This window comes from Mytilus galloprovincialis, chromosome 3 (assembly GCF_965363235.1).
Source record: "Mytilus galloprovincialis chromosome 3, xbMytGall1.hap1.1, whole genome shotgun sequence".
NCBI classification, from domain to species: domain Eukaryota; kingdom Metazoa; phylum Mollusca; class Bivalvia; order Mytilida; family Mytilidae; genus Mytilus; species Mytilus galloprovincialis.
The window spans coordinates 69,186,429-69,214,187 of record NC_134840.1 but is presented as its reverse complement, the minus strand read 5'-3'; the positions used below and the strand labels follow the sequence as shown (position 1 = coordinate 69,214,187).

General features: G+C 31.4%; 3 protein-coding genes across 4 annotated transcripts in view; 2 read left to right on the top strand and 1 right to left on the bottom strand.

Moving 5' to 3' along the window:
* The window catches only part of LOC143068756 (autophagy-related protein 2 homolog B-like), an 86,597-nt gene that overhangs the window by 35,699 nt on the left and 23,139 nt on the right, over positions 1-27,759 (bottom strand). Inside the window, exons 13-15 of the mRNA XM_076243030.1 lie at positions 4,231-4,341; positions 584-745; positions 122-222 (exon numbers count right to left, since the gene is read on the bottom strand). Coding sequence (XP_076099145.1) covers positions 122-222; positions 584-745; positions 4,231-4,341 — 374 coding nt within the window. The remainder of the gene's footprint in view (positions 1-121; positions 223-583; positions 746-4,230; positions 4,342-27,759) is intronic.
* LOC143068758 (CD180 antigen-like) lies at positions 13,975-17,439 on the top strand. The gene is made up of 2 exons (XM_076243033.1): positions 13,975-14,087; positions 14,918-17,439. Exons 1-2 carry the CDS (start codon positions 14,015-14,017, stop codon positions 16,771-16,773), a joined length of 1,929 nt encoding a protein of 642 aa, XP_076099148.1. The 5' UTR covers positions 13,975-14,014; the 3' UTR covers positions 16,774-17,439.
* Positions 19,969-27,707, top strand: LOC143068757 (uncharacterized). Of its 2 annotated transcripts, none has more exons than XM_076243032.1 (2): positions 19,969-20,113; positions 24,567-27,707. In XM_076243032.1, exon 2 carries the CDS (start codon positions 24,580-24,582, stop codon positions 27,433-27,435), a length of 2,856 nt encoding a protein of 951 aa, XP_076099147.1. In that variant the 5' UTR covers positions 19,969-20,113; positions 24,567-24,579; the 3' UTR covers positions 27,436-27,707. The 2 variants fall into 2 exon arrangements, with proteins under 2 accessions (XP_076099147.1, XP_076099146.1); XM_076243031.1 differs by lacking the exon at positions 19,969-20,113 and adding an exon at positions 22,368-22,602.

Below are 27,759 nucleotides of genomic sequence, written 5' to 3'. Positions count from 1 at the left end.
TTGTGAAGAGTTGTTTCATTGGCAATCTTACCACATCTTCTTTTCTATATGAGTATATGTAACAATATAATGAATTGTTCATGACTACATGTACTCAGAAAATACTTCACATTTTACTTACCTGATATAGAGTTTAACATTAGAACTATTCACTTTAATATCTGTTGTCATTTCTGATGAGTTTGCACCATCTTCTAAGGTCTGACTGAAAGTGTCTGGGACCTGAAATGATAACATGAATATATATCTTGGTATAGGTCAGACTTTAAATATTGCTTTACTTGACTGAACACTACTAAGAACAATAAATGACCCATCACAACAAATGTGCTGAAAATGTCTGGCATATGTCGGACATCAGATATCATATCGGAGTGGAAAATGGTAAATAGTTTTAATGTTAAGTTAATGAGCTGCATGTATCACCCCTCTTATTGTCAACATATTCTGATTACTGTAGGTTTTTATAACGAACAAACCAGTGAATGTGGCACCACAGAATACTTCTTCAAAAAGGTGTACATAACTTTGGTATTATTGCATGACCAGACCTGGACCTTTTTAGAGATAACCTGGAACTTACCCCTGTGTACATGGGTATATTTCCTGTGTGACTGCATGACCTTGACCTTGGTGGTGGTGACAGCAGACTATTGACTCTGTCAATGATTGTGACATCAATCTCAGACTCACATGCACCAATAGTAACATTGACATCTGTTCTTGGGCTGATTTTTCTTGATCCCTGCAAAAAGTTAAATACAAGGTTAACACAACTTCAAGTTCACAAAAATATGAACTAGGAAAATTAAGACTACTGTTAGCACCTGTTATCTTCAAATTTCAATACCAACCAGGCATGTTTGGGAAAAAAAACATTTTTTTTTATAAATGATATATGATCAAATGAAAAAAATTATGTGTCTGTCCCAAGTTAGGAGCCTGTATTTAGTGGTTGTCATTTGTTTGTGTCTGTCATATTTGTTTTTTGTAAATTGTATTGTACAAATAAGGCTGTTAGTTTTCTGACTAAATGGTATTTTTTCACATTGTTAAAGGCTTAAGGGTGACATATAATGCTTTTATTTTTGTCATTTGAAATTTTACATAGGGATTTAAATAGGTACACTTTATATATAAAAGTCATACAAAGTTTTTAAAAGAATAAAAAAATAGTCTTATTTTTTTTTGGATGAAACAAACACTTCACGGAATATGAAAATCAAAAGATCATGAAGTGTAAACCGAAAGACAAATGTAAAGGGAAAGGTCAGAAAAAGGTTCACTTTCTATTCCATATCTATATATAGATATGATGAATATATTATCTAACAGGGTATAATGTACGCATTTAAAGTTTACTCAAGCAGTCCTTCCCTTTAATAAAATTATATGATACTTGTATCAATAAAAATAAGTACAAATGCACTTAGAATAGAACTTACAGGAAGTTTATGTTTATGTTTACAATGTCCAATGAAAATAAGTACTAATGTACTAAGGATAGCATTTCCATGAAGTTTACGTTTTTATTTACAATATGCAATGAAAATTGGGAGAGACAATTACGTGAATCAAGGGAAATCAGATATCCCAAAAAGGTTATTAAGTATAAAGTTATTACTGTGACTTGACAACAAGAGGATTGTGGTTTTCTAAAGCAGTTATTTAATAGTTCTGTCCCATTAGGTTTCATCAAACAAATTGCAAGTCAAGTCACAAAATCAACATATTGTAATTTCACATTTTGATTGAGTTATTGATTGGTATTTAATGCCACTTTCAACACTGTTGTGCTATTTCATGCAGACAATTTTTATCAGTTGGGGAAGCCAGAGTTCCCGAATTAAGTAAACAAACAGACTGGCCGTACGGTGACCTATAGTTGTTAAATGTCTGTGTCATTTTGGTCTCTTGTGGACAGATGTCTCATTGGCAATCATACCACATCTTCTCTTTTATATGAAGGTTGATTTTCTCACAATGTATAATAGATTTGTATATTTTAAAATGAGTTACAGTCAGAGCAATTTGACACATAATAAAGAAGACTTATCAATTGTTTTCTTATTGTGTTTTTGGGAGGTTATCCCATTGTATAATTGTAATATGGATGAAAAGATGAATTTGTATATTATGTGCTAAAATGACAAAACTAAAGCTACTAGAGTTCCATAGTAATGGATTTTGATTGGATAAAATTTTTGATATACTTGTAAGGATTTTGAGGCTACATCAGGGCAGACTTTGGTCTTTTGTACAAGGAATTATATAAACCTTGAATAATTTTGAATTCTGGAAAATTGATCCTTTTTAAAAAATATGATGAAAACTAACCCAACTAAATAGATTCAGGCCTTTTATAGCTTGATGTTCGGTAGTTGCCATATGAGCAATGGCTGAGTGTTGAAGACCGTACTTTGACCTATAATGGTTTACTTTCACAAATTGTGAAATGAATGGAGAGTTATTTTTTGTCTCATGGGCGCTCAAACCACATCTTCTTATATCTACTAGACATGAACACATAGATAAGGTTAATTAAACATTCATTGATATTTCATTATAAACTAACTAACCCCCTGTTTTTGAATTTTATGAAATTAAAAAAATTTGAATTTGAATTCTGTAAAATTGATTTGAAAAATATGATGAAAACTAACTCAACTAAATAGAGTTAGACATGCAGCAGCAAGCATAGATAAGGTTAATCTAACATTCACTGAAATTTCCTTATGAACTTACTAACCCTCTTTAGCAATGCATGCATGGCTAACCCTCATAAATTGGGTTAGTTTTCATCATAAATCTCTTATTAATTTTCCAGACTTCAAAATTATTCCAGATTCAAATAATTCCTTATTTTTTTTAACTTTTGCCCCAAAAAACACACGCAAGTTTCTCTACAGTTTTCCATAAAAATAAAGGAGGTTTCACAAAGAACTAGTGAATTAACACTGTAAACCCAAGAGAGACCAGTAATCAAAATGAATTCAAAATGTTCCAAAATAAAAAGAATGACTACCGCTTTGTCAAAATTTGAGTATATGATCAGAGGCGGATTTAGGGACCCCATTTTTCTTTTTATAAATCTTTTACATATATAATTATAAGCTATCTGTAGAAATCTTATAAAATCTTTGTTATTTATTTTTTTTAGAGTTTTCGAGAACTTAAACTTGTCAATGATAAAGCTATGAAAAATCAAGAGAGAACATTTTCCCGCCAAAATTTCAATGGCTTACATCTCAATAACATGCACACAGACATATATATTTTTTTGGCTCATTTGGGAATTCCCTATCAATATACAATAATGATATGAAAAGCTGGTTATTTTGAAACTGAGTAGTGAACTTCCTTAAAGGTTTTTGCCTTTTTTTTATAAACATTTAAAAAAAATTTTAATTTATTTTACAACCAAACCTAAGGCTAAAACAGCATATGTCTAATGTGATATGTATATAATGTTTCAATATTATGAGGTGATTTAACTTCATAAAATTGATAAAAATTTTATGCTGAAAATTTCAAAGTTGCCCCTTCAGTGATTTTGTATCTAAATGTTGATTCACCAATATTTTTGTGAAATATTTATCTCAATAACACTGTTCCTGGTATGACTATTCCCTTTTTAATATAGAAATAAGGAGATGTAGTATGATATTGCCTTTGCAACAACTATCCACCAGAGTTCAAATGATGTATACAACTTTAAGCTAAGTCAGGGCACAGACTTCAATAATGAGTAAAACTCATGCCCTGTAATTGCAGTTAGCTATGAAACCCCAGAATCCAAAACATGAAATAATTCAAATTTGCAATCAATCTTTGGTTAACAGTAAATTCAGAAATTAATAGTGATTTTTTTAATATCGTGAAAACTGCGAAAGGGTTATAATCGCAATAATTTAAACTTGCATTTTGATTTTTTTTAAATTTTAATTAAACAGGATATTTCTCAATATGGCAAAAATTAAAATTGCATTTTAGTCTAGAGTGACAAAATCACAATAAAAAATGCACACAATCATTTCTGAATCTGCAAACAATTCCAAACTTTAAATGCTCCTTGTCCCTTTCTCCTGTATATATTTATGAACTGTTTATTTCACTATTTCACATAGGTTTGACTTATTATTTTACTGTGTCTTTGATAAATGAAACCCCCAATGCATTTTTGCTGTGCATATGTTTATGTATACACATTTATAATGACTAACAATTTACCTTTGTTTGTTCCATGTAGTTTATGGTGGCTTTAATACATGGGGCACTACCATGCATACTGCTGTACATGTGTGTGGCGTGTTGTTCAGCATCTTTATTGAACACAAGTAACTGAAAAAGAAATTTATATATTATATTGAGTAACTTCTACTGATAGATAACAAAGTGAAAAAAACAGAAATATATCAAAACCTTAACAGACAGACACTATAAATAACAATGTATATCACCTGTAAACAAACCTCAATAATCAGCCCTTCTTCTCTCTTTAGCTAACTTTGTAGTTAGCATTATTCAATATCTCCAACTCTCTGCATGTAACACTGATACAATTTTTACAAACTTTGTTATATATTATATTAAAAATAGTTGGCACATAAAAGCAGACTTAGATTTCACACTTTTCATTCTGCTTGCAGTTAAACATTTTTATTTTAATGACCACTAATTAAGTTATTTTATTAATGAACTTATATATTTTAACCTGGTGTCTTAGAATAATTCTATAAAAGCTCTTTATAGCTGATGTTATTTTTATTTCTGAAAACCAGAGTTTGTAATGAGTTAAGCTCCATGAACTTGTGAATTTTCCATATTTTCTTTATTGTTCTTCAATTTCCCCTGTTCATTCAAGTATTAGGCTAGTTTAGTCATAATATAATAAACAAAAACAAAAACAAATTGTATTTTGTTGTGGTAAACAATTTTCAATACATAAACTTAATCAATTTCCTGTAATTTTTATTTTTCTTGATATTTATTTCTAAAATAGGTCAAAACTTTAACTGATTTTGGTGACAAAACACTATAATATAAATTAATTCAGTTCGCTGTTTCAAATAAAATCAAAAGTCTTTTAAACAATAGAACTATTTGAAACAGAGGCTGCTGACATTTATATGTTATCATATCCCGAGCTAATATGATATGCCAACCTTTCAGCCACTCTAATTTTTGGTTTATTTTTGGAGGGATTCACAATAAGAAATTAGGTATTTTCATTCCCTCATGATTAAGCTTATTTTAGTATTTCAATAGACAGTACTCCTTCAAATAAAACACTATATTTCAATAGACAGTACTCCTTCAAATAAAAGACTAGAAAGTTTTTGATCCAAAAAATTTAGATCCATTGTTATTTGCTTCATGTCCAGTGGCAAATATTTCATGTATGTTCAGGATAAGAAGAAAACAATAAATACAAATAGCAGGTAATGTAACAGAAGCAACTGGGATGAAGGGTGGCAAATTTGAACTGCCAATGGAAAGGTGGACAGGAGCCTACATTTTACTTAACAGGCTCCCTACAGACATAGTGCAGAGACAGATAATCTAGACTTTGACCTTCTTTCTGGACAGTTGTCGATAGTTAAAGACTTCATGTTGACCTATAGATATCTCTTTGTTTTTTGGGTCATAAAATTGATCCTTTATAATTTATTCAAAAAATTATTTTATTCCATTTAATATACACATACATGTATTTTTAACCAGATTGTAATAATGTATTTTTAGATCCAGGATCTTATCATGTCCTTTAATGTCATTTTAAGTCTACAAGTTTTGTATAGAGAGGACTACTTACTAGCTAAGTTCAAATTTTTGGTAATTCCTTTTTTAGTCATATCTAATTTCATTCACAAGGTGAATCATAAATAGGTGGTAAAGAGCTACCTGTACTTGTATTTGTTTTAGATAAATAAATATCAGCTTTACATGAGACACTGTTACTTTACAATAGTTATTTGAACAACACTTGTACAGATAAATCATATACAATAAATAATGTCTAATCAGAAGATCCAATGCTATGATGGACTGAAAATTTTGGTCAAATTAGACAGAAATATATCAGGGCTGTCAAGATTTCATGAAATAAATGCCTGAGATTTGGCAAAAGTTGTAAAGATCAAAGGAACATGTGCTTGGGAATGCATGAGCCTTGTGCACATTGTCTGAGACTTGACAGCTCTGATTTTGTTATCACAAGTTTAGTTAACATTGCCATAAATGGGCAATTAATCTGTCTGATTAATCTAATACATTTTGCAATTTTACTTATGCAAATGTTTCAGCACCTGAACAGGAAAAATTTTTACGATGTTTTTCCATAAATTTTTCTGCGAAATAAAAGACAGATCATTAGTCAAATACAGGTGTGTACAATTTGGATTACACATAAAAATTTACAAAATTTTTATCATTACATTTAAATGACGATTTCTTAAAAACAAGTCTTACAAATTTTCTGTCAAAATAGCATGTAATTACTAGTGTACTCTCAGCTTTATCACTATGCTTATTCCAAAGGCTTTTCCCTTATTCAATAAGAAGGTCATTTAACTTGCATACCAACTTATATACGTCCTTGACAATACCAATCAACACAAGAGTGCACACATGAAATGTCTCGCCTTCTATACTAATCATTGATTTTATATTGATAGTCCTAAGTATAAAGCTTAGTTTTATTACAACTGTCTCATAAACTTAACATTAACCAAGATAACTAAACAAAGACCAATGAACCTTGAAAATGAGGTCAAGGTCAGATGAACCATGCCAGGCAGACATGTACAGCTAACAATGCTTCTATACAACATATATAGTTGACCCATTACTTATAGTTTAAGAAAAATAGACCAAAACACAAAAACTTAACACTGTGCAATGAACCGTGAAAATGAGGTCACCGTCAAATAAAACCTGCGCGACTGACATAAAGATCATAAAATATTTCCATACACCAAATATAGTTGACCTATGGCATACAGTATTAGATAAAAAGACCAAAACTCAAAAACTTAACTTTGACCACTGAACCATGAAAATGAGGTCAAGATCACATGACATCTGCCCGCTAGACATGTACACCTTACCATCATTCCATACAACAAATATAGTAGACCTATTGCATATAGTATGAGAAAAACAGACCAAAACACAAAAATTTAACTATAACCACTGAACCATGAAAATGAGGTCAAGGTCAGATGACACCTGCCAGTTGGACATGTACACCTTACAGTCCTTCCATACACCGAATATACTAGCCCTATTGCTTATAGTATCTGAGATATGGACTTGACCACCAAAACTTAACCTTGATCACTGATCCATGAAATGAGGTCGAGGTCAAGTGAAAACTGTCTGACAGATATGAGGACCTTGCAAGGTACGCACATACCAAATATAGTTATCCTATTACTTATAATAAGAGAGAATTCAACATTACAAAAAAATTGAACTTTTTTTTCAAGTGGTCACTGAACCATGAAAATGAGGTCAAGGACATTGGACATGTGACTGACGGAAACTTTGTAACATGAAGCATCTATATACAAAGTATGGAGCATCCAGGTCTTCCACCTTCTGAAATATAAAGCTTTTAAGAAGTGAGCTAACACCGCCGCCGCCGTAGCCGCCGCCGGATCACTATCCCTATGTCGAGCTTTCTGCAACAAAAGTTGCAGGCTCGACAAAAATCACTTTTTCATAGCTTATCTTCCTTAAAAATTTATATGCTAAGTGCCAATACAAATTCAAGGCCTACACGTATTCAACCTTCCAATGTTTAGATTTTGACCCTATGGGACTAATTGCAGCTTTTTAAACTGAAAAAGTTGATATGATACCAAACTGTTACAGTAATGTATCATGAAGTCAAATGTTTGAGGAATGCATTGATACAAATTTTTAGTACTTCTATTCATGAAGAGACCTAAGGGGACTTAGAATATGTTTTGTTGCATTTCTAAAGGCACTCATTATATAACAAGTCAGACTTTGTTGAGAATCTGACATCTTTTTATGTCCTTGTATGAATATTCTATCTACATTCTGGTCTTTTAAGAAGTCATATGATTAATCAAGGCCAAGATTCCTTCATCTAATAGTGAATCCACGAGGAATTTATTTACTTTCTTCTTCTTTATGAAATAAATCTGAGTCTGTGAGTTTTCAGACTTGCACAAAGCAAATAGATATACGAATAGGATATGTGAATTTAATCAGGTATCTATTCATAGTTGCGGTTTTGGTTATGCATGAGACCTACAATATTAAAGTGCATCATAAATAAAGGTACTTTCCGAATAACTTAATTACATTTCATCTAAAGACCACATAATCTTAACTAAAGCATAAATCAAGTTCTATTTTCATTCTATTTCAATGAATTTGAATACATGCATCAGAAGTATGTAATTCAGTGGTTGTCATTTGTTGCTGCAGATGTAGGTCATATTTAGTTTATTGTACGTTATTTTATACATAAATCAGGCTATTAGTTTTCCCATTTGAATTGGTTTACGACTATACAGTATGGGTTTTGCTCACTTAAGAAGGCTGTAAGGTGAACTTAAGATGTAAATGTTTTACCGCTGAGAGTTGTCTCATTGGCCTTCATACCATATCTTCTTATTATCATTTGCATAAGCATACTTCAATGTGATATTTTCCACAAGTTTCTTGAATTTTTAATGGAGTGTTCAGGAGAATTAAATGTATTTACCAAAATCAAATTAACCAGTACATTGTTGTCCTGTCTTATTACTGATACTGTGAAGTGGTCCTGAAAATTCGACCTAACAGTACTGTCTAAAAATATTACACTTAAAGAACAGTAAAGACAATTAAAGTCAATAAAATACAGGAGAATTGAAGGAAAGTTCAATAAGACATCAACCCAACAACACAAATGAACCTAAATGTTAAAATCTATAGGTCAACATGTGGTCTTTACGGTCGAATACCAATCCATACATAACAAGATAGAACAACAAACTTGTAAGTCACCAATAGTGGACAGTAAGGTCAAAACAATACAGGGGATTGAGGGAAACATCAACAGGACATCAACCCAACAAGACAAATAGAAATCTATAGGTCAGTATGTGGTCTGAACAAATCCGTAAATTAACAAACTAATAAGTCGCCAAAAGTCTAGACAAGTTCAGTCCATATATCTTTTAAAAGATTACTGGACATTTAACAAAGTAGTTGACCTATCTTATAACATGGTGAACCTTGCAGTGGTCAAATTATTATTACTGTAAATACCTGAGGAAAGGTAAACAATTTGTATTTACTTATGTGATAGGTATCTACAATGGGCAAACAAACAATTTTATAATCATCACCATAAAAAAGTTTGACCAGCAATTTGATTTTACACGATTTACAACTTAACCTAAACATGGGTGATCTCACCGCTTCTCCTTATTTTTGACCAGCAATCTGATCTTACATTATATAATACATATACTATATCTTAGTATAAGCAATTCTACCACATCTCCTTAATGTTATACTCTTTATCTTGGACACAAAAAAAGGTGTTGATTATTGATGTGGTCGGTATATGAGATATAAATAGATTCATCCTGTGGATTCATTATAACTGGTTGCGTGCTTATCTCACATATATTGTAAAATAATCGTAAGCAACAAATAAAAGACATTTATAAGGTTTCATAACAAGTTAAAATGTGATATCATTTTATATCATCTGGAGTTATTTAATTTCAATATAATAATATAAGAGCCTTCAGCGAGTTTATTAATTCTTTTTAAAATAAATAACGAGAATTAATATAAACGATATCCAATTCTCACAAGTTGTAAAACCTTTTTATTTCTTATGGTCAACACCACCATTGTGTTAAATTGTGTTCATCAGCTTACACGTTGCTAGTCATCATGTATGTTCAAGAACAGGTTTTATAACCATTGATGGTAGGCTGTTGAGAGTACCATCTCCAGATATACAATGTATGAATCTATCAGCAATTATTCATTTATTCTCTGCAAATAAATTTTGTAAATTTTATAATATCAAGATGCATCTCCTGATAAAGCAAACATGATTTTATCATCAGACTTGCATTCGACCAACAATATGGTTGCTCCCCTCCCTCCCCCCAATAAAAAAATTAAAAAAAATAAAAATAAAAATAAAATGGACAAAAGTATTGTCAGAAGATTGACTCGTCAATATATCCATGGTGTTATTTTGTAAAAGTAAAATAAACATACTTAAAAAAAGTGTCAGTGTGTGATCTTATTTTATGTTTAACAACTGGGTGAGAGAAAAAAATTCAAAATCACACACAGGATATCTCATAGTTAATGTGTATTATGTACAAGTGAAGTCATAGAAATACTATATATAGTCCTCACACGGTATAATAATTTGAACCTCATACGGCAGATGTGAAGTTAATTAATAGGTGTGTCAATCCCTTTATATTCAATATAGGTGTCTCGATCTGACCAACTAATTTTTCACCTTTTCTCCCATTACAAAAGGTTTATAATTAAATCATCAAACGTGAGCACGATCAAGTCATGAATAAGTAGTACCTAGGGTTTTGACACAGGAAAATTAACTATTACTCGGTCAAACCTTGAATTTAACACAAGACCAAAACCACATAAACATATGTCTCATTTTAACAAATGAATGAAATTGACAATTTTATGTAATGACAAAGATCCTGTATTACCTTGGTTAAAGCATGCCAAACTTACATAATAAAGAAGGCGGAAATTTGTTTTATTAAGTTACTTGTTTTTTTTGATAAGAAGAAACAATTTGACATGCAAGGTTACAAAAACCTGATACATCGTCACATGAACATGTATAGCAATTTCAAATTGTTCCTCATTAAGCATTTGGATTATAAATAAAATAATAATGAATTTTAAAAATATAAAAAGATGACATGAAATATGACGAGACACAACATCACAAAAACACTATACATGTACTGGAAAAACAGATTTATAACCCGTCTCCTCCTTGTTTTATACCTCCATATATAAACAAGAATTATTTGAATCTGAAACAATTTGGAATTCTGGTGAAAACTTACCCAATAAAGGAGGGTTAGCCATGCACAGATGGCAAAGAGGGTTAGTAAGTTCATACTGAAATATCAGTGACATTCTAAGAACCTTCGACATGCTCTCATGGCTAACCCTATTAAGTTCGGTTAGTTTTCATTTTACATTTCGTATCCAGTTTCCTGAATTCAATTGTCCTTTCAGTTTCAACAGCTACAGTTAGAGATATTGCTTCTACGCAATGCAGATAACTTTTCTTGAAATTTAAAGAATTAAATTAGAGTAAATATACATATTTTGATAGTTCCTAGGGCCTGTACTTTGCCAGGCTTTTATTTTCATTTAATGTTGAGGTCAGCTTGTCAGTGTGTTTTAATTAAGAGATTGCTTGTCAGCTTGTTTTAATTAAGAGATTAAGGGATAGGTATTAGATCATCGATGGGAAACAGCATGATGAGAGCAAGGGTGTAATTATAGAAACATCTGTATATAATTTTGAGAGAATGGTCAGTAGTTGTTTAAGCATTGCACTGTTAGCAGTCATATTTTTACTTGTGGAAAATTAATTCAGCCCACCCACCGTTCCCCAGCTACACCTTGAAAAAATTAAATAGTCATGATTTTAATGTTAATTATTTTTTCATTATTGCTACTCATAACAATTTGAGTCTTTTTATTTGTTTTTAATTTCTGTTTAAACAAGTTTCTGGTTAATACATGGTTAAGTAGTACTGACAGATACATTCAAGATTTTATTGTAAAGAAAACAAAGTGCAGGAAAAATCACTTAGTCAGCAACTTAACAACACAAAAACACAGATGATGTCAAAGTTAACATACAACCTGCAACAATACACAAGGATCTATACCCTCTATATATAATATATTCAACTTTCAACTTAATGTCCAGTGTCTGAAAAGATCATTACAGGAGTGGGTCCAGGTAAGGGTGTAATGAAAAAAAATAAAAGAAAAAAAATATCGTCATCAGCTATTGAATATGGCAATTTATCATATTCAGTAAATAAACACATAATTTGATTTCTTTTTATATTAATTCCGAATCACAGAGACATTATTTTGGATTATGAAATAAAAATAAATGACGATTACTCCATGAGAAATCAGTGTAAAATGGTTCTAATGAATCCACTCTAGTCTAACCATTCATTGAAAATGAGAGTCAGACAGTGTCTCGGTGTTCATTTTAGGTTTTGGGTTAATGTACATTTATACTGGTAACATGACTGTATATTTGGTATTGCATTTTTACTATATTATATGGATAGCCTTTAGTTTAATAGTATCATATTGTTTCTATATCCATTAGTGAGTAACTATCATGGGACCTACATTTTGCCATCAGGTTGAACCACCATACCTTGTATTTATTCATGTACCATATACCACCTATCGGAACTAGACAGTGACATGATTGCTTTAATTTAGCACTCTTCTACAATAACGTCAATTTTCCATATTCAATCATGTATTCCACATCAAAGCCTACAATATTTGAACGAACGAACTTTATACTTCAGTGTTTGTTTGTCTTGTATCATATGTGTCCTTCAAAGAAACCAGAACCTAATCTAGAATAGAGAGATATTTATTGGCCTGGCTTCTTCATAAATTGAAGCTATATTGTTGAAAGTCAGGAGCTTCTGAACTTCCCCATGGACCATCTACCAGGGCAACTGTAATTACGCCTCCGGTTCATAAAATCCTGGCCTAAGACTATTGAAATGTTAAGTAACGATTTATACCATAGGATTTGGAATTTCTCACTATCAGGTCTTCTGCTGTTAAGATCCATCCAAACATTTCAATATACCATAGACAATTAATGAAGATAATTCAACATAAAAAAATGCTTTCAAAATCTTTCTGGTTGAACCAGTCGACCTGGAAATTATCAATTATTGGTAATATTAATTATTTGGAAAACAAAAGGACCTGGAATGGAGTATTTTTTAATCAACAGCATTGTCCTATAATAAATATAAATAAAGTTGAATTCTTTGATTCGCTGTTTCACGTCATGCCGGCTAACAAATTGAAAACTGTACCTATATGCCTTATCTTAATCCAGTTTTTTAGTATTCATATTGTCATCTTAGAAATTCATACTGATTAAAATACTACAATAGGGAACAATGTGACAGTGATTGAATTTAGTAGTGTCAACCCTGTGATTATGACCTGTGTATATAGCAAAATCCTAAATACACCATTTGGTGGTGCGACTGTCAGATGCGGAACGTTCAGATAAGGTAATAGGTAACAGGTGAATATACTATTGGTATCGGTATTGAATTCGACCCAGAACTTGTTAATAATTGACAATATTAATTATGTGGAAAACAAAAGGGTCTGGAGTGGTGTAATTTTTAATCAACACCATTGTCCTATATTAGCTATATATAAAGTTGAATTCTGTGATTTGTCGTGTTTACCCCACGACGGCTGTCAAATTGGACTTCGTTATTTTAGTATTATAGATATGCTCGAAGTCAGGAACTATTACATTAGTGCATTTCATATTTATTTTATGTTTTTGGCAATAACAAGGCCAAAAACATATTTCACCTCGCTCCGCTCCGCGAAAGATTTAATTCTCCACCCCCTCTTTCAAATATCGTAGAAACGCCCCGCTGCATTTTATGTGAATTAATTACTGGTAAACACAGACTTTCTAAGAAATTCAGTTAGGCATGAACATCAATTTGTAACTAGAAACAGGAGGCTCATGTTGGGGAAAGACATATAAGAGAATGAATGATTGAACAAACCTAACATTGGTATTAAAAAGATTAACTGATGGGTTTCTAAAATAAAATATGTTTGCGTCATATTCACTACAACATCAATAAATACATATTGAGGAAAACCACAAAGTTGAAGGTGGGATGACCATGTAGTATTTATACAACATAAAATGATTTGGTTGTCAATTTTTAAAGCAACCATATTAAGATTTATTACGAAAAATATGGATGAAAAGTTAACTGGTAAGTAAAAAAATTATTTGCATCTTGTACTAAGTTTTAGATTTCAAATTTTCATTTAGTAATTAAATTCAAACTTCATTTTCTTATTGACAAGTATTCAGCCATCTTTTATACAAAAAGACGTGAATTAATGATGTACAAAGATCATAACAAAATCTGTTTAAAATAAATTTCCTATGTCAATATAAAAGGAAGAAGATGTGGTATCATTGCCTATTAGACAAATATCCACTAATGACCATATAATGCAGATGTTACCAAGTATAGCAAGTAGTCAACAAGAAGCCTAACTCAAACCCTATAGTAAGATTTAAAAAAGTCCCTAAACGAAACGTTGAAAACTTTAAACCAGAAAACCAATTCAAATGAAAACACCAATGAAATCTGTGTTAACCTGCTGGCAAAATTCATGTTAAAGGATAGGACAATGCTTTCTGTTACTTTCTGTTTGTGAATACCTTTTCATGATCATTGGGTTCTAAGGCAATGAAAGCTAGAACCTTCAAAATTCAAGAGGCAAAACAGAGTAGGGTCAATTTTCCCTGTATTTGTTTCAACCAGAAACTGTTTAACGATTCTGTCAAGTGATTTTTGACAAATGAAAAGCTGATAACATTACTGATTAGGAAACCACATGTTAATCATATAAAGAGTCTGAGAAAACTTAAATCAGTAATGAATTAATGAAAAATACATATTCCACCTACATAATTAACCTCCCCTAACTATATGTGATTCATTAAATCTATGGTTCCTTGTATTTACTTACAAAAGTAAATATCAAAAAGAATGTAGCATAAATACTTGACACAAACAGTTTTCTTTTTCAGAGCTTCAAACAAGATGCCTAGTATATTGCGTCTTATTGGTGACATGGCTACAACTGACTATGATATACGCTGCTGACTGTCCAGTGAAAGAGTGTACATGTCATGACCGGAATTCTCCCAAAGATGAGAGAATTATAGACTGTCGAGATAAAGACCTATTATCAGTTCCAGAGATCTTTTCTTCCGATGAAATATTCAAAGAACTGACATTCAGCAGTGAAAACAAAAGATGCAGGGACATTATCCCTTCAACATGCAGTAACAGAATTATTCAAATTGCCAAAAATACTTTTGTAGGACTTAAAGTGCGTAAACTTGACTTCAGTACAAATTACGTACTTTTAGTCCCTAGTGATGCATTCAGGGGACTGGAGACATACTTGACAGAACTTATCTTAGAAGGTGATGATAGAAGTAGTGTTCCCTTTTCTTCCCTAGCTCAGTTGAGTAACCTTAAGTCATTAACTATAGAACATTACGCTCTAATAAATAAAGGTATCCTTTCATTTCCACAACGCTTTCCACATCTGGAAACTCTTGTGCTAGATACACTTCAAATGCAGTATATAGCATCACGTTCCGTTGTGGGCAAATTTCCAAAATTGAAAAGATTAGAGATATTAGGGAATCCAGACTTTACACAATTCCCCCTTGGTGCTTTAAGACTTCTTACTTCCTTGGAACAAATCCGTTTCATAAGAAACGGCATTTCAACATTTCAACAACATGCAGGAAATGCACTGAAATCTCTTCATAATTTAACTGAACTGGATCTGTCGGAAAACAGGTTAAATGTACTACAATTTGGATGCTTTAATCACATACAACAACGATTAAAGTATCTAGATCTTCATTCCAATGTGTTAAATGGAAACAGATTGTGGACTCTGACAGAAGGTACCTGGCCAAAGCTAGAAACGTTAGTATTAGACAAAAATCCTCTAGGAACGAGTGGAATTCCAAGAAATCTATTCAAAAACATGCCTAATCTGAAATATCTCCATCTCGTGAAAACTCAGCTCATTCAAATAGAACATAATGACTTCATAGGATTGTCCAATCTTCATTTTCTTGATTTATCTGGTAACAAAATCATGCATATAGATTCTGGAACCTTCATCCATACACCAAATTTAAAGAAACTTGAACTATGTTCTCTAAAAAGATCAAATTATAAACTTAACTTTACTGCAGAAACTGCACAGGGACTTAAAAATTTGCAAAGTATCAATTTACAAAAAATTCAACTCTGGCCACAATCATTCTGGAATTCTTTGAGAGTCATGACTGGTTTAAATGACATAAAACTTGTAGATAATGGACTGTCAAATATTCAAGATTTAGCATTCCAGTATAATACACAGTTGACAAGACTAGAGATCAGTAGCAATGGTCTTACTGAAGTAACACAAGCTCAAATTGATGGCTTAGGTGGCAGTCTAAAATTACTAGATTTGTCTAGTAATTTTATTTCTTTAATCAATAAATGTGTTATTGAAGAACTTCCATTCTTAGATACATTAAAACTGAAAAATAATCCTTTGCATTGTGACTGTAAACTTAAAGCACTGAAAGAATGGACAAAAGTTAAACAGGCTTCTAATGAATATTTTGAATATTCTCTGAATGCTGAATGTAGAACTCCTAAAAGATTAAGGAACAAATCACTAACAAGATTGTCAGAAAACCTTCTTGTTTGTCCAAATGCTATACAACAGATTCAGTGCCACAATTTCAGTACACATACTTTGGTAAAAACCAGATATAGAATTGTTAAGAAAGGGATGGCTTTAGGAAATCACATTGAAACAATGCCACAACTTCACTATATCTATCTCAACCAGACACAGAATTAGAAATGTTAAGAAGAGATGGCTATAGGATATACATATGAAAATCCAGCTTACTTTTCATCCATTTTGAATTCAAAATTTACAAGAATGAAAGAGTGAAAACAGGAGAATCTAGCCACTTGAATCTGCAATTGAAAACAACATAAGAACCAAAGACTATCAGCTGCTATGAAATTTTACTAATAAAAGATGTCTAAGTAAAAACAAAATTCTAGATTTTTGTTTTGTTTACAGAAATCAATAACAAAATATGCGTATCATACATATCATACATTTTAAAAACTTCATCACTCAATAATTGATTCAGCAATGAGGCATAACCTAGTTTAGCTTCATCCAAGAAAAGTCAGCATTGAAGAACAGGAATTAACCAAGTTGCTGTATATGATTATCTGGCATAAATATTGTGTCTGTGTGTACTGGATATCAAACAAGTATAGTATGCACAGAAGAACTAACTAAAGTTGCCATCAAGTTGCCATGTCTGATTATATTGATTTATTCATGCTTTATGTGTGTACTGTGTGTGACACTGCCTGAGAGCTCTTCGTTGAGGCTTTCTTTTGATAAAACATTTGCTTTTATTGTGTGTTCAGCATGAGTTCTGAAACTGATTGCATAAACTGTTTTTGTTTACTAGTAATAAAATAATCAAATATGATGAAACCAGTGAACAATGATTTACAATTCCTAACAACTTGTACCTCCAACAATTTCATGTTTTTTCTAAACACGTTATATATAAACCAGATCATTATCTTATAATAATTTTTTGGTTGTACTTATAAAAAATTTATCTATCTACCTACCTTTCAACTTAAAACATCTGGAGTAAAATTACACAAAATGTCTTGCTATAGAAAGGCTAGTACAAATGTAACCCTATGTCAGACAGTCTTTTATCAAATATTTGTCACAAATACGTCGGGTTTTGCATATGTAATAACCTCAAAATTGCCCGTGGCAAAAAAGAGGTAAAGGGTTATTGTGCCCTGATTCTAAATGACATGACGTCATTTCATCCTTAACGACACTTTTGTGATAAAATGTTTAAGATGTTTACCTGTTATGTTTCATTGAATTGTTGTAATTGGATTTTTTCCCCCTCTCTTCTGCAGAACTTAAATATGTGATAAATAGATTATAACATGTCTTTTCCATATTGGCCCTGGTATCATCCCACGACCCATATTGGCCCTCGGCTAAAGCCTCGAGTTAAGAAGTTCAGAATTATAGACTAGTAAACTTAAAGGAGACATCTGTTATTTATAGATTCTCCTTTTATAAATACCTGTACATTAGCAGCTGTATATTATAAAACAGTATATGTTCTGGTTATTTAACTGGATAGAATATTGCCATCTGTTACATGACATGTGACCGAACTATGAACCACATAAAATCTAGTAAAAAAGGACTACATCAAATGAAGGAACTGCAGGATTTGTTGTTTGGTTATCATAACCAACACCTTACATATGTTGACCAACATTCTTGAAAAGGGTCAGTTTAGTTTGAATTTTATCTAAATGCATTTACAAAACTGTTAGATATTAAAATCAATACTGCTCTGGTAAAACAGCTTGTCTCAGATGAATTTATCCTACATTTACTGAGTTCAATCTGAACAAATTTGGTTTCAAGAACTTATGTTTTTTAAATCAACCAATAGATAATGGAAGATGTGGTATGAGTGCCAATGAGACAACTCTCCATCCAAGTCACAACTTATAAAAGTTAACCATTATAGGTCAAGGTACGGTCTTCAACACAGAGCCTTGATAAATATTACTGAACAGCACTGACCAAGTGCTAGATATATGTTTTATTATTTTTGCAAAATCATTGTCAGTAAAATGAGTTCTCATTGGTCATATTATTTATAATGCATCTTAACATCTCCTACACAAATCACTTGAGCATTTCCCATCTTCAATAGAGTTTAAAGTACCACTAGATCAATCCATATATATGCAAAATAAGCTATTCACCTTCTTTACTGCAATGTTAATAAAACGACTCTACAACAGGATCACCATTTCATGTGTTGGTTCCCCTCATTTAATTCAATGCTTTTGAAAATCAAAACAAAGAAGATGTGGTATGATACACAATGAAATAACTATCCATTAAGTTCAAATGAAGTGGATGTAAGCAATTAAATGCAACCATTCAGCCTTCAACAAAAATTTCATTTTCATTACTGCTAAGTTATAAGTGAAACAAAACCTAGATAACATTTCAATAAGTAAGTCCTAAAAGTTAGTTAACTTATAACTATTACTTCAGACATGAATACACAAACAACTTTAAGTCACCATACAGCTTCAACAATGAGCAAAACCCTTTTAAAGTATAGTATTAAATCTGTAAAGGATCCATTTAGGATGAAATGTAAAACCATACAAAAGAAGAATTGTCTATGCTTAAACAATGAATGAAAAACAAATCTGACAGATCGTAACAAAAAAATGTTGATTTTTAATGACAATAAGGTTTTCCATGATATGATTGGCCTAAGCCCTGGTAAAGACATGTAGTAAAAGACCTGTTAAATAACGAATTTCTTACCCATGTCAATTGGCATAAAAAAATTGACAACCTTTCTGCATCCTCTGTTTCCCCCTACAGTGTCACTACTATCAAATCTGTGCTATACAAAGATATCAACTCCTATCATAGTGATACTTTCATATGACTTAGACCTCCTAAGAAGAGAATAACTGAAGTTATCGAAGCTGAAACAATTCAACCTTACATATAGGAAATAGTTCATATATATCTTATCATTTTTTTCCCGAAAATTAACCACATACTTTTTTTTGTGAGCAAAAACTTGAACGTGAAAATTTCCATTATACAATGTATAGTCATTGAGGACAATCAATCCTTAATGATCTCATCCTCTTACAGTCAAACTGAATAGCATGATCATCATATATGGTACCAACTATTAATTCTGATTTATAATATACAATGGAATGGAAAAGTAAACTACTTTAATAAAATGCAGCTGCATCTCATTTATGATTTGAATATAAAGTGCATTTTGTAACTGATACATACTAGTACTAGGAAAAAACACTCAAGCTCTTAAAAATAAAACAGTACATGATTAACAATTATTGAACTAAAATTAAATTATTTACGTAGAAGTTAAATACAGGAAAACCACAAAGTTCAAAGAGGTGATCTGATGACAATGTAAAATTTTTACTAAAGAAATAAGTTTGACAAGATGAAACATTAAATGCATTAAATATGAATATTTCATACCACAAGGCATGCCGATGAGCAAGTAATATGCATTTACATATTTACAAAATGTATCAAAAGATAACAGGTAAGATATACATAATTTAAACGACTTTTTTACAAATTTCTTTCCACTTTTTACACCTTGTTGCATGAATCTGCTGAAGGCTTCTTTAAAACATGAAATTTTGGAAAAAAAATCATGAAAAAATCTCTCATAAACTAAGAAAGACTTCAACTTTCTCAGCTGTTGTTTCTGTTTTGTATCAACAATGGGATATATATAGTGAGGTTTCTATAATGAGGGTTGTGAATACGTCAGGAAAAGGTCTAGGCTGCTGTGGTGAGGGAAGAATGCAGTATGATCTAGCAATAAATAAATGGATATATTTTGTCAATTCAAAAACAAAGTGATGGTCTTGTTTTAAGGATGTTCTCTTGTCATGTTTTGGAAATTTTGTCAGATTTTTCAGAATCTTCTGGTTTTATCCATTTGAATGCCTTAAAAATTTTGCCCATTGACCCCCATTTTTCTTTTTATAAATCTTTTGCATGTATAATCATGAGCCATTTGTTAAAGTCTTATAAAATCTTATTGATCTTTTAATAGTTTTTGCGAACTAACTTGTCAATGATAAAGCTATGAAAAATCAAGAGACAACATTTTTCCCGCAAAAATTTAAATGGCTTATATCTCGAAAACAAGCATATTGACCCCTATATATGTTTTGCTTTTTTTATTCCTTAATGAATCCCCTATCAATAAATACTAGTTTTATTTTGAAACTTCCTTAAGAGATGTGATTGCACCAATTAAAATAAACAAAACTATACAAAAGTAAAAAAAAGGGTTATCAAAACAAATTATGGTTTTGCTAGCACCAGTGCATTTTTTGTTATCCTCAGATTTATGTTAATAGAATAAAATCTATCTACTTTGGATGGTGTTGATGGGTTTAACAGTTTAAAATGCTTCCTCACAACTGCAGTTCTTTTGGCTAGGCAAGATTCCAATATGAATAGCCATTTCCAAATGCATGAAATATTTGCCACTGGTCAACAAGCAAATTTTATACAATAACTGAATTTTCTATTTTACAAATTATGGTCACTCAATCCAAATTTCAACATTTGAAAGTAGGTGCATATAATAATTGCATGAACAAAAGTTTATTTTATAAGTATTTTTTTGCGAAAATAAACTGTTCAATTTAAGTATTAATGTCCATATATAAAAAACTAAATTGTCATAAACTTGGCAAAAAATTTACATAGAAATAAAAGTGCTTACATCACACATAACATTCTTAATTACATAATTTCACAAAATTATTGATAATGTTCATTGTCCTACTAGTTTTTCCTTGGATAACTATTCTTATCAAATATGTTTTTTTTACCATTTTATCATTTATTATCATTTTAAGCTACAAAAGAGGGACAAAATATACCAGAGGGACAGTCAATTTGTGCACATGATTAATATGTGAAAGAGTTTGCTGAACTAAATTTTGACACAGATTAATTATAAAGAACACAATTTGTGGTTTTCATATGACAAAGGTTTTCCTACTTACTTAGATTTGACAATGATTGTATGTAACAAAAATTTGGTTGACAATTTCATGTTTAACCAAATTATTTCAAAAAAATAATCTCCTAGATATATGGAAAATAATTGCACTGCATTTATTGAATAAAAGAGTCAATTGTTTTTTTCTAACTTTGTTAATTAATGATTTTTTCCAATTTCTCCAATAATTATGTATATGTCAAAACAACAAAATAAAAATAATTTTTAATATTCTTTGATCAAACAATAATAAGCTGCTCATAAAAATAAAAAAATGTTTTTAAAAACTCCTTATTTATGTCCGATCAAAGTTTTTTTTTTCAATTAACTTATATCTAAGTTATTGAAAACAAAAAATTAAAAAAATTAAATACTTTTTTTAATTAAAAGGTTATCATTTTTTTCCCCCAAAAAAACTAACGTTTAGTCAGCAGTAACAATTTTAGTAATAGGTTAATACATGTTTGACAATACATGTATTACATAAGTTTATCTGTATCTAATCCCTTAGGCATGACTATTAACATCAATGGTCATTTCATTGTTCACAAAAGGTGAAAATTATCAATTTAATACGAATTATCATTTCTATACAAATAATGAAAAGTAACATATTAACGTTATTGTTGATTATTTAAATTTTCAATAAATCCTTTTTTCTATGGAACGGTGATAACGACTCTTATTGAGTAGGTTAAGGCCCTTTCTATTGATCCTATGTCAACATTTTTACCTGTTAAAGTAAGCATTGTGATTGGTTAAGTGGCAGCCATTACAGATACCTGACTCACCTGGTTATTTTTACCTGTGTAAAGGTGTGTGACGTTGAAATTGATTTAGAACAAAAACAAAAGTTTAGACTTGCTTTCTAAGACAAAATGAGATAAGCAAATGTAACAATTAACTGGGAAATGTACCAAAGAACATCTGTGACATAGTGAAACCAACATCATCGAAAGGACTTTGATGTTTACCTGCTGATTATTTGTAAACAAATTATACAGGTAAGAAGGTGCACACTCGTCTTATAATGAATATATCTATGGTGACATCTTCATTTCCAGGGCTGTGGTCGACAATTATGTCTTGATCTGTCTAAATTGACACTTTTTGGTCTTCAATTATGGAATCAAATCCTTTCAGAGGGAAATCAGATGATAGTGTGAATGTCTTTCAGATGAAAACTTTTATAAAAAAAAATGTTCACCTAAGTGGAAAAAGCAAACATAAAACTGTATTTTTGATGAAAAATTGCAGATTATTTAGCCAGGTGGTCTTTAAAATGTATCCCTAGTGTAAAACTTTACTTTTTTTCTTTAACGTTGATCTTTTATGCGCATTTTTGTAGAATACCTTACATATTATCACTATAATGTTAGGGCAAATTCACCTGGCTCTTAGCCTAAATCAAATGTTTTATTTTTTTATATTCTATTCATATCATTTTTATGTACTATTCATAACTATTCATTCTACTCAAAAATGGATATTAATCTTACAATCATAAGTTTAACAAAATTGAGGATTTTAAGACTAAATTTTTCCAAAAAAATGAATTGATTGTTGGTTGCTTAACATCCAGTGGCAAATATTTCATGTATGTTCAGGATGGAAAAATGAATAATAACAAAGGATTAGCATGTATAAATAAAGGATTAGCTTGAGATAAATGTTGACGACTTTCCATCCCAATTTTCGTGGTAAATCAGCTGATTTCCTGGGACAATAAAAGTACATTTTTAGTTATCCTAGAAGAAAAAAACCCATGCATATATACAGATCACGGAGATATCCCATTAAAGCTCCGTGATCAGACAAAACATGAAGATCCTTGTAAGATAACGAAAACAATGGCATGTTAAATTGTTACAAAATCAGTCATGTCTGTTGTTATACCTCTGGCTAATTCATCATGTATAATGCTATATACAATATACAACTACATAAAAATTTATTTATTGAGTAATTCATTACAGGCTAATAACTTACACCTTAGTCAAAAATTATTCATAAGTTAGAAATAAAGTGACATACTTTTTCCATTAAAATATTTTCATATTTATGTTTCAATATTTTTACCCAAAATACATTGAAAAACTATTTGTCTGATTGCTTTTTCAAGCATACATGTACATGTACATTAATTCAAATTTTGTTTTTTTACTTAAACTATAACGTTTTCAGGATATGACAAACTCGAGATAAACATATCAGATTAAAATGTTTTTTTCTAAATCATTAAAGAAAAAAATTTGATTGAACAACTCATGAAAATACTGAAAAAAAAACAGGATATAAAAATCATAAAACAAATTGTCAATAGCAGGATAACTTGAAAATTTTGTATATCATCTGATTTGCCTTTTCTATTGTCAATCAATTGATAAAAATTTACTTCCTATAAACTTCAAGGGTATTAACATGATTCCACTTTAACATAAAAATTCCATGCATATGATCTTTTAATTAAAAAAGACTGATCATGAGGATATTTTATTATATAACTATGAAATAATTTTATTTTGTTTATTTCTAGTTATACATGTATCAGCAAAAAGCACATAATTTTGAAGTTCAGTTTGATGGTAACAGACAAACTTGGTTAAGATTGTGTTTTACATAATGTTTCATGTAAACTTTCGAACTTACAATAATGTGTAACACTTATACTCCCTGTAGAATGAAAACCAAAAGTAAATCAGCATTGTACACTGATTTTTCAGGCATTGCAATATCACTTCAAAGTGGTGATCACTGTTGTGTCACTGTAAGATTACAGTAATCTCTTTTACGTTAGTTTTGGATTACAATACCATAAAAAAGACCCCCTTCCCTATTATATTTGTTGCATTGAATGATCATTATACAATATACCATAGTACCTTGGACAATAACCTTGGCTTTCTGACATTTTACTGTAAAACAAAAAAAATATTCTGATCATCTTTTATTTTGTTTTTCTTTTCAGACCTACACAAACAATGGGAGGATACAGAATATACATAACAATATTAGTGATATGGATGCAAATGACTATGGTACAAGGAAACTGTCCAATAGCTGAGTGTACTTGTCTTGATGCACAGCCTCCTTCTAATGAAAGGATAATAGATTGTCGTGAAAAAGGTTTATTAATTGTGCCCACCATAAATGCTACTGATGAAATATTTCAAGAGCTAACACTCAGCAATGCTCCTGAATCCAATTGCAGAGGATCTAGTCCACAAGCAAAATGTAACAGAATTCTACATATTTCAAGTAACACATTTGCTGGGCTGAAAGTAAGAAAACTTGACTTCAGTCAAAATTACCTAGGATCAGTAGCGAATGATTCATTTAGTGGGTTGGAACAATATCTGACGGAACTCATTTTAGAGGGTGATGATGTAAACCGTGTTCCATTCTATTCATTGACAACACTGACGAAACTTAAGTCATTGACACTTGAGCGTTTCACTCTAGATAATAATGGCATTTCTTTCTTTCCACAAGAATTTACAGATCTGGAAACATTAGTCTTACATACACTTCAGATGCAATTTATATCACAAAGTTCTGTTACAGACAAATTAAGGAATCTGAAGAGATTAGAGATACTTGATAATCCAGACTTTACATCATTTCCTGTTAGTGCTATACGACAACTTACAACATTAGAACATATTCGTTTTGTAAAAAATGGTATTTCAACCTTTCAATATACTGCAAATGCTTTCGAATCACTTAATAAACTGATTGAATTGGATTTATCACACAATTTTATAAGTACCTTGCAATCTGGGTGTTTCGACTATTTATATGACAAATTGGAATATCTTGGTCTTCATCTAAATAACCTGAATGGACAAAGTTTGGCCACTCTAAAAGAGAAGACTTGGACAAAACTTCAACAATTAATATTGGACAGTAATCCAATTAATTCCATTGAAACTACAAATTTGTTCAAAACTATGCCACATCTGGCAAATTTAAATTTACAACAAACCCAACTTACTCGAATTGGACAAAATGACTTTGTAGGCTTGTCAAACCTGCAATTTCTTCATTTATCTGGGAATGATATCACACATATTGATCCTGGAACCTTTAATAACACACCAAGTTTAAAGGAACTCTATTTAGATTCCGTTGGCAAATCAGATGATAAATTGAGCTTCTCCAAAGATACTGCAGAAGGACTTCAGAACTTGCTACGAATAGACTTTAAACTGTCTCACATAGAACCAATTGCATTCTGGGATTCATTGAAAGTAATGACTAATTTACAACACATATATCTAGAAAATAATGGACTTTCAAACATTCCAGACTTAACATTTCAATATCATACACACATGAAGAGTTTAGAGATAGCAAATAATGGATTAACTGAACTGACACAAGCTCAAATTCACGGTTTAGGAAACACTCTAACATCTCTTCAACTAACTGGGAATAATATAGCACTTATCGATAAATGTGTCATTGAAGAACTTTCCATGTTAGAGAATTTATACTTGGACCAGAATCCTATGCATTGTGACTGCAAACTGACAAAGTTATATGAGTGGGCAAAACTACAGGAAAGTAGTAATAGTATTTTTGGACATATTCTAAGAGCTGTCTGCAGTACTCCGCAAAATCTTAACAATCGACTTCTTACTAAATTATCACCCAGTGACCTTGTTTGTCAACCAGGTACGCAACCAACTCAGTGTCAAACTTTCACAACATCAACAACGAGTACAACCACGCCATCTACAACTACTGTTCCTTTACCAGTCATTTCTCTTTCAGTCGGTGAACGTAATGAACTTTATCTTTCATTATCTTGGAATGTTCTAAATGCAGATCAGTTGTCCAAATTTTTCATTACCCATCAACAGCTTGGAACTAGTGAAACAAATGACCCAACAGAGGTTGATTCAAACCAAAGACAATGGACACTGAATTTAGACTATGATAAAGACTATTCAATCTGCATCAAAGCAAAAACAACTGACAACAGAGTTACTGTTCCTGACTGTAAGAACTCATTAGGAGGTATTAAGACAACATTTGCACCAACTGCAAGTCCTTCCACAGGGTTAGGTTCTGGAGAAATTGCTGCGATTGGAGCGGGCTGTGCACTTGTCCTTATTCTCATCGTAGTGATCCTTTTCTTCCTAATAAGGTATCAAACACGCCCAAAATATAAAGACACACCTCCTGTTCACTTTACTGCATTTGCTGCAAGACAAACAACTTTCTCAAAACCAAAGAAACCTCAAGCAAATGGTGATCTTATAGTAAGTGCTATTTCGTCAGGCAAGACTGGTGAACCGTCCAGTCCGAACAGTCGCCATTCGGCAGGAAGTTATCAATATCTTAATGAAAATCAAATGATTAATATACAACCCCATCTGAACAATGGTAAAGGAGCTAGTGGTACATCACCGCCAGGTTACTACCAGATAACTAACAACCCAAAACATGCTGCACCACAAGGATATCTAAATGACCCTCGTATGAAACAAAGAGAGAATCAAAGATATTTGAAAGATTCTGACTTAAAGGAAAACAGAAATTTGAGAGATTCATCATCCTATAAACCTCGATATGATAAAACACCAGGACAACTTAAGGGTCAAGCGCCACAGCCTCACTCTTACGTTAATGACCATCAAGGGTCACCACCAAGTGTTTATACTAACGACATTAAAGATAGGCCGCTTCCTAAACCAAGGACCAAACATTATGAAAATAATAACACTGCCGGATTCTTAAATCATGGATTTGATATAGACAGTCCAACACACAGTCCAACAGACAGTCCGTCAGACCATTATCATGAAATTACTCCAGAAACTGAAATATGAAAATCTGGGATAATATAGAGCTATTAATCAGAGTCATCTACCTGGATTATAATGTGATATCATGTTCAGTGTTAGAATGTGACATTCATAAACAGGAAGGATTTTTATGATATCACGTGCCTATGCTCTTTCTGAAAAAAGACTGATCTGGTACCAGTATTATACATGGTCAAAAGGACAAGGCCATTCTCATGCAAAGAACATATTAATTTAATAAGAGAACGATTGTAAGAAAAGAGAATGAGCTAATGCCTTTAAAAAGGCTCAAAACAATTTTGCAGGCGCGGATCCAGAGGGGGGGTTCCGGGGTTGGAACCCTCCCTT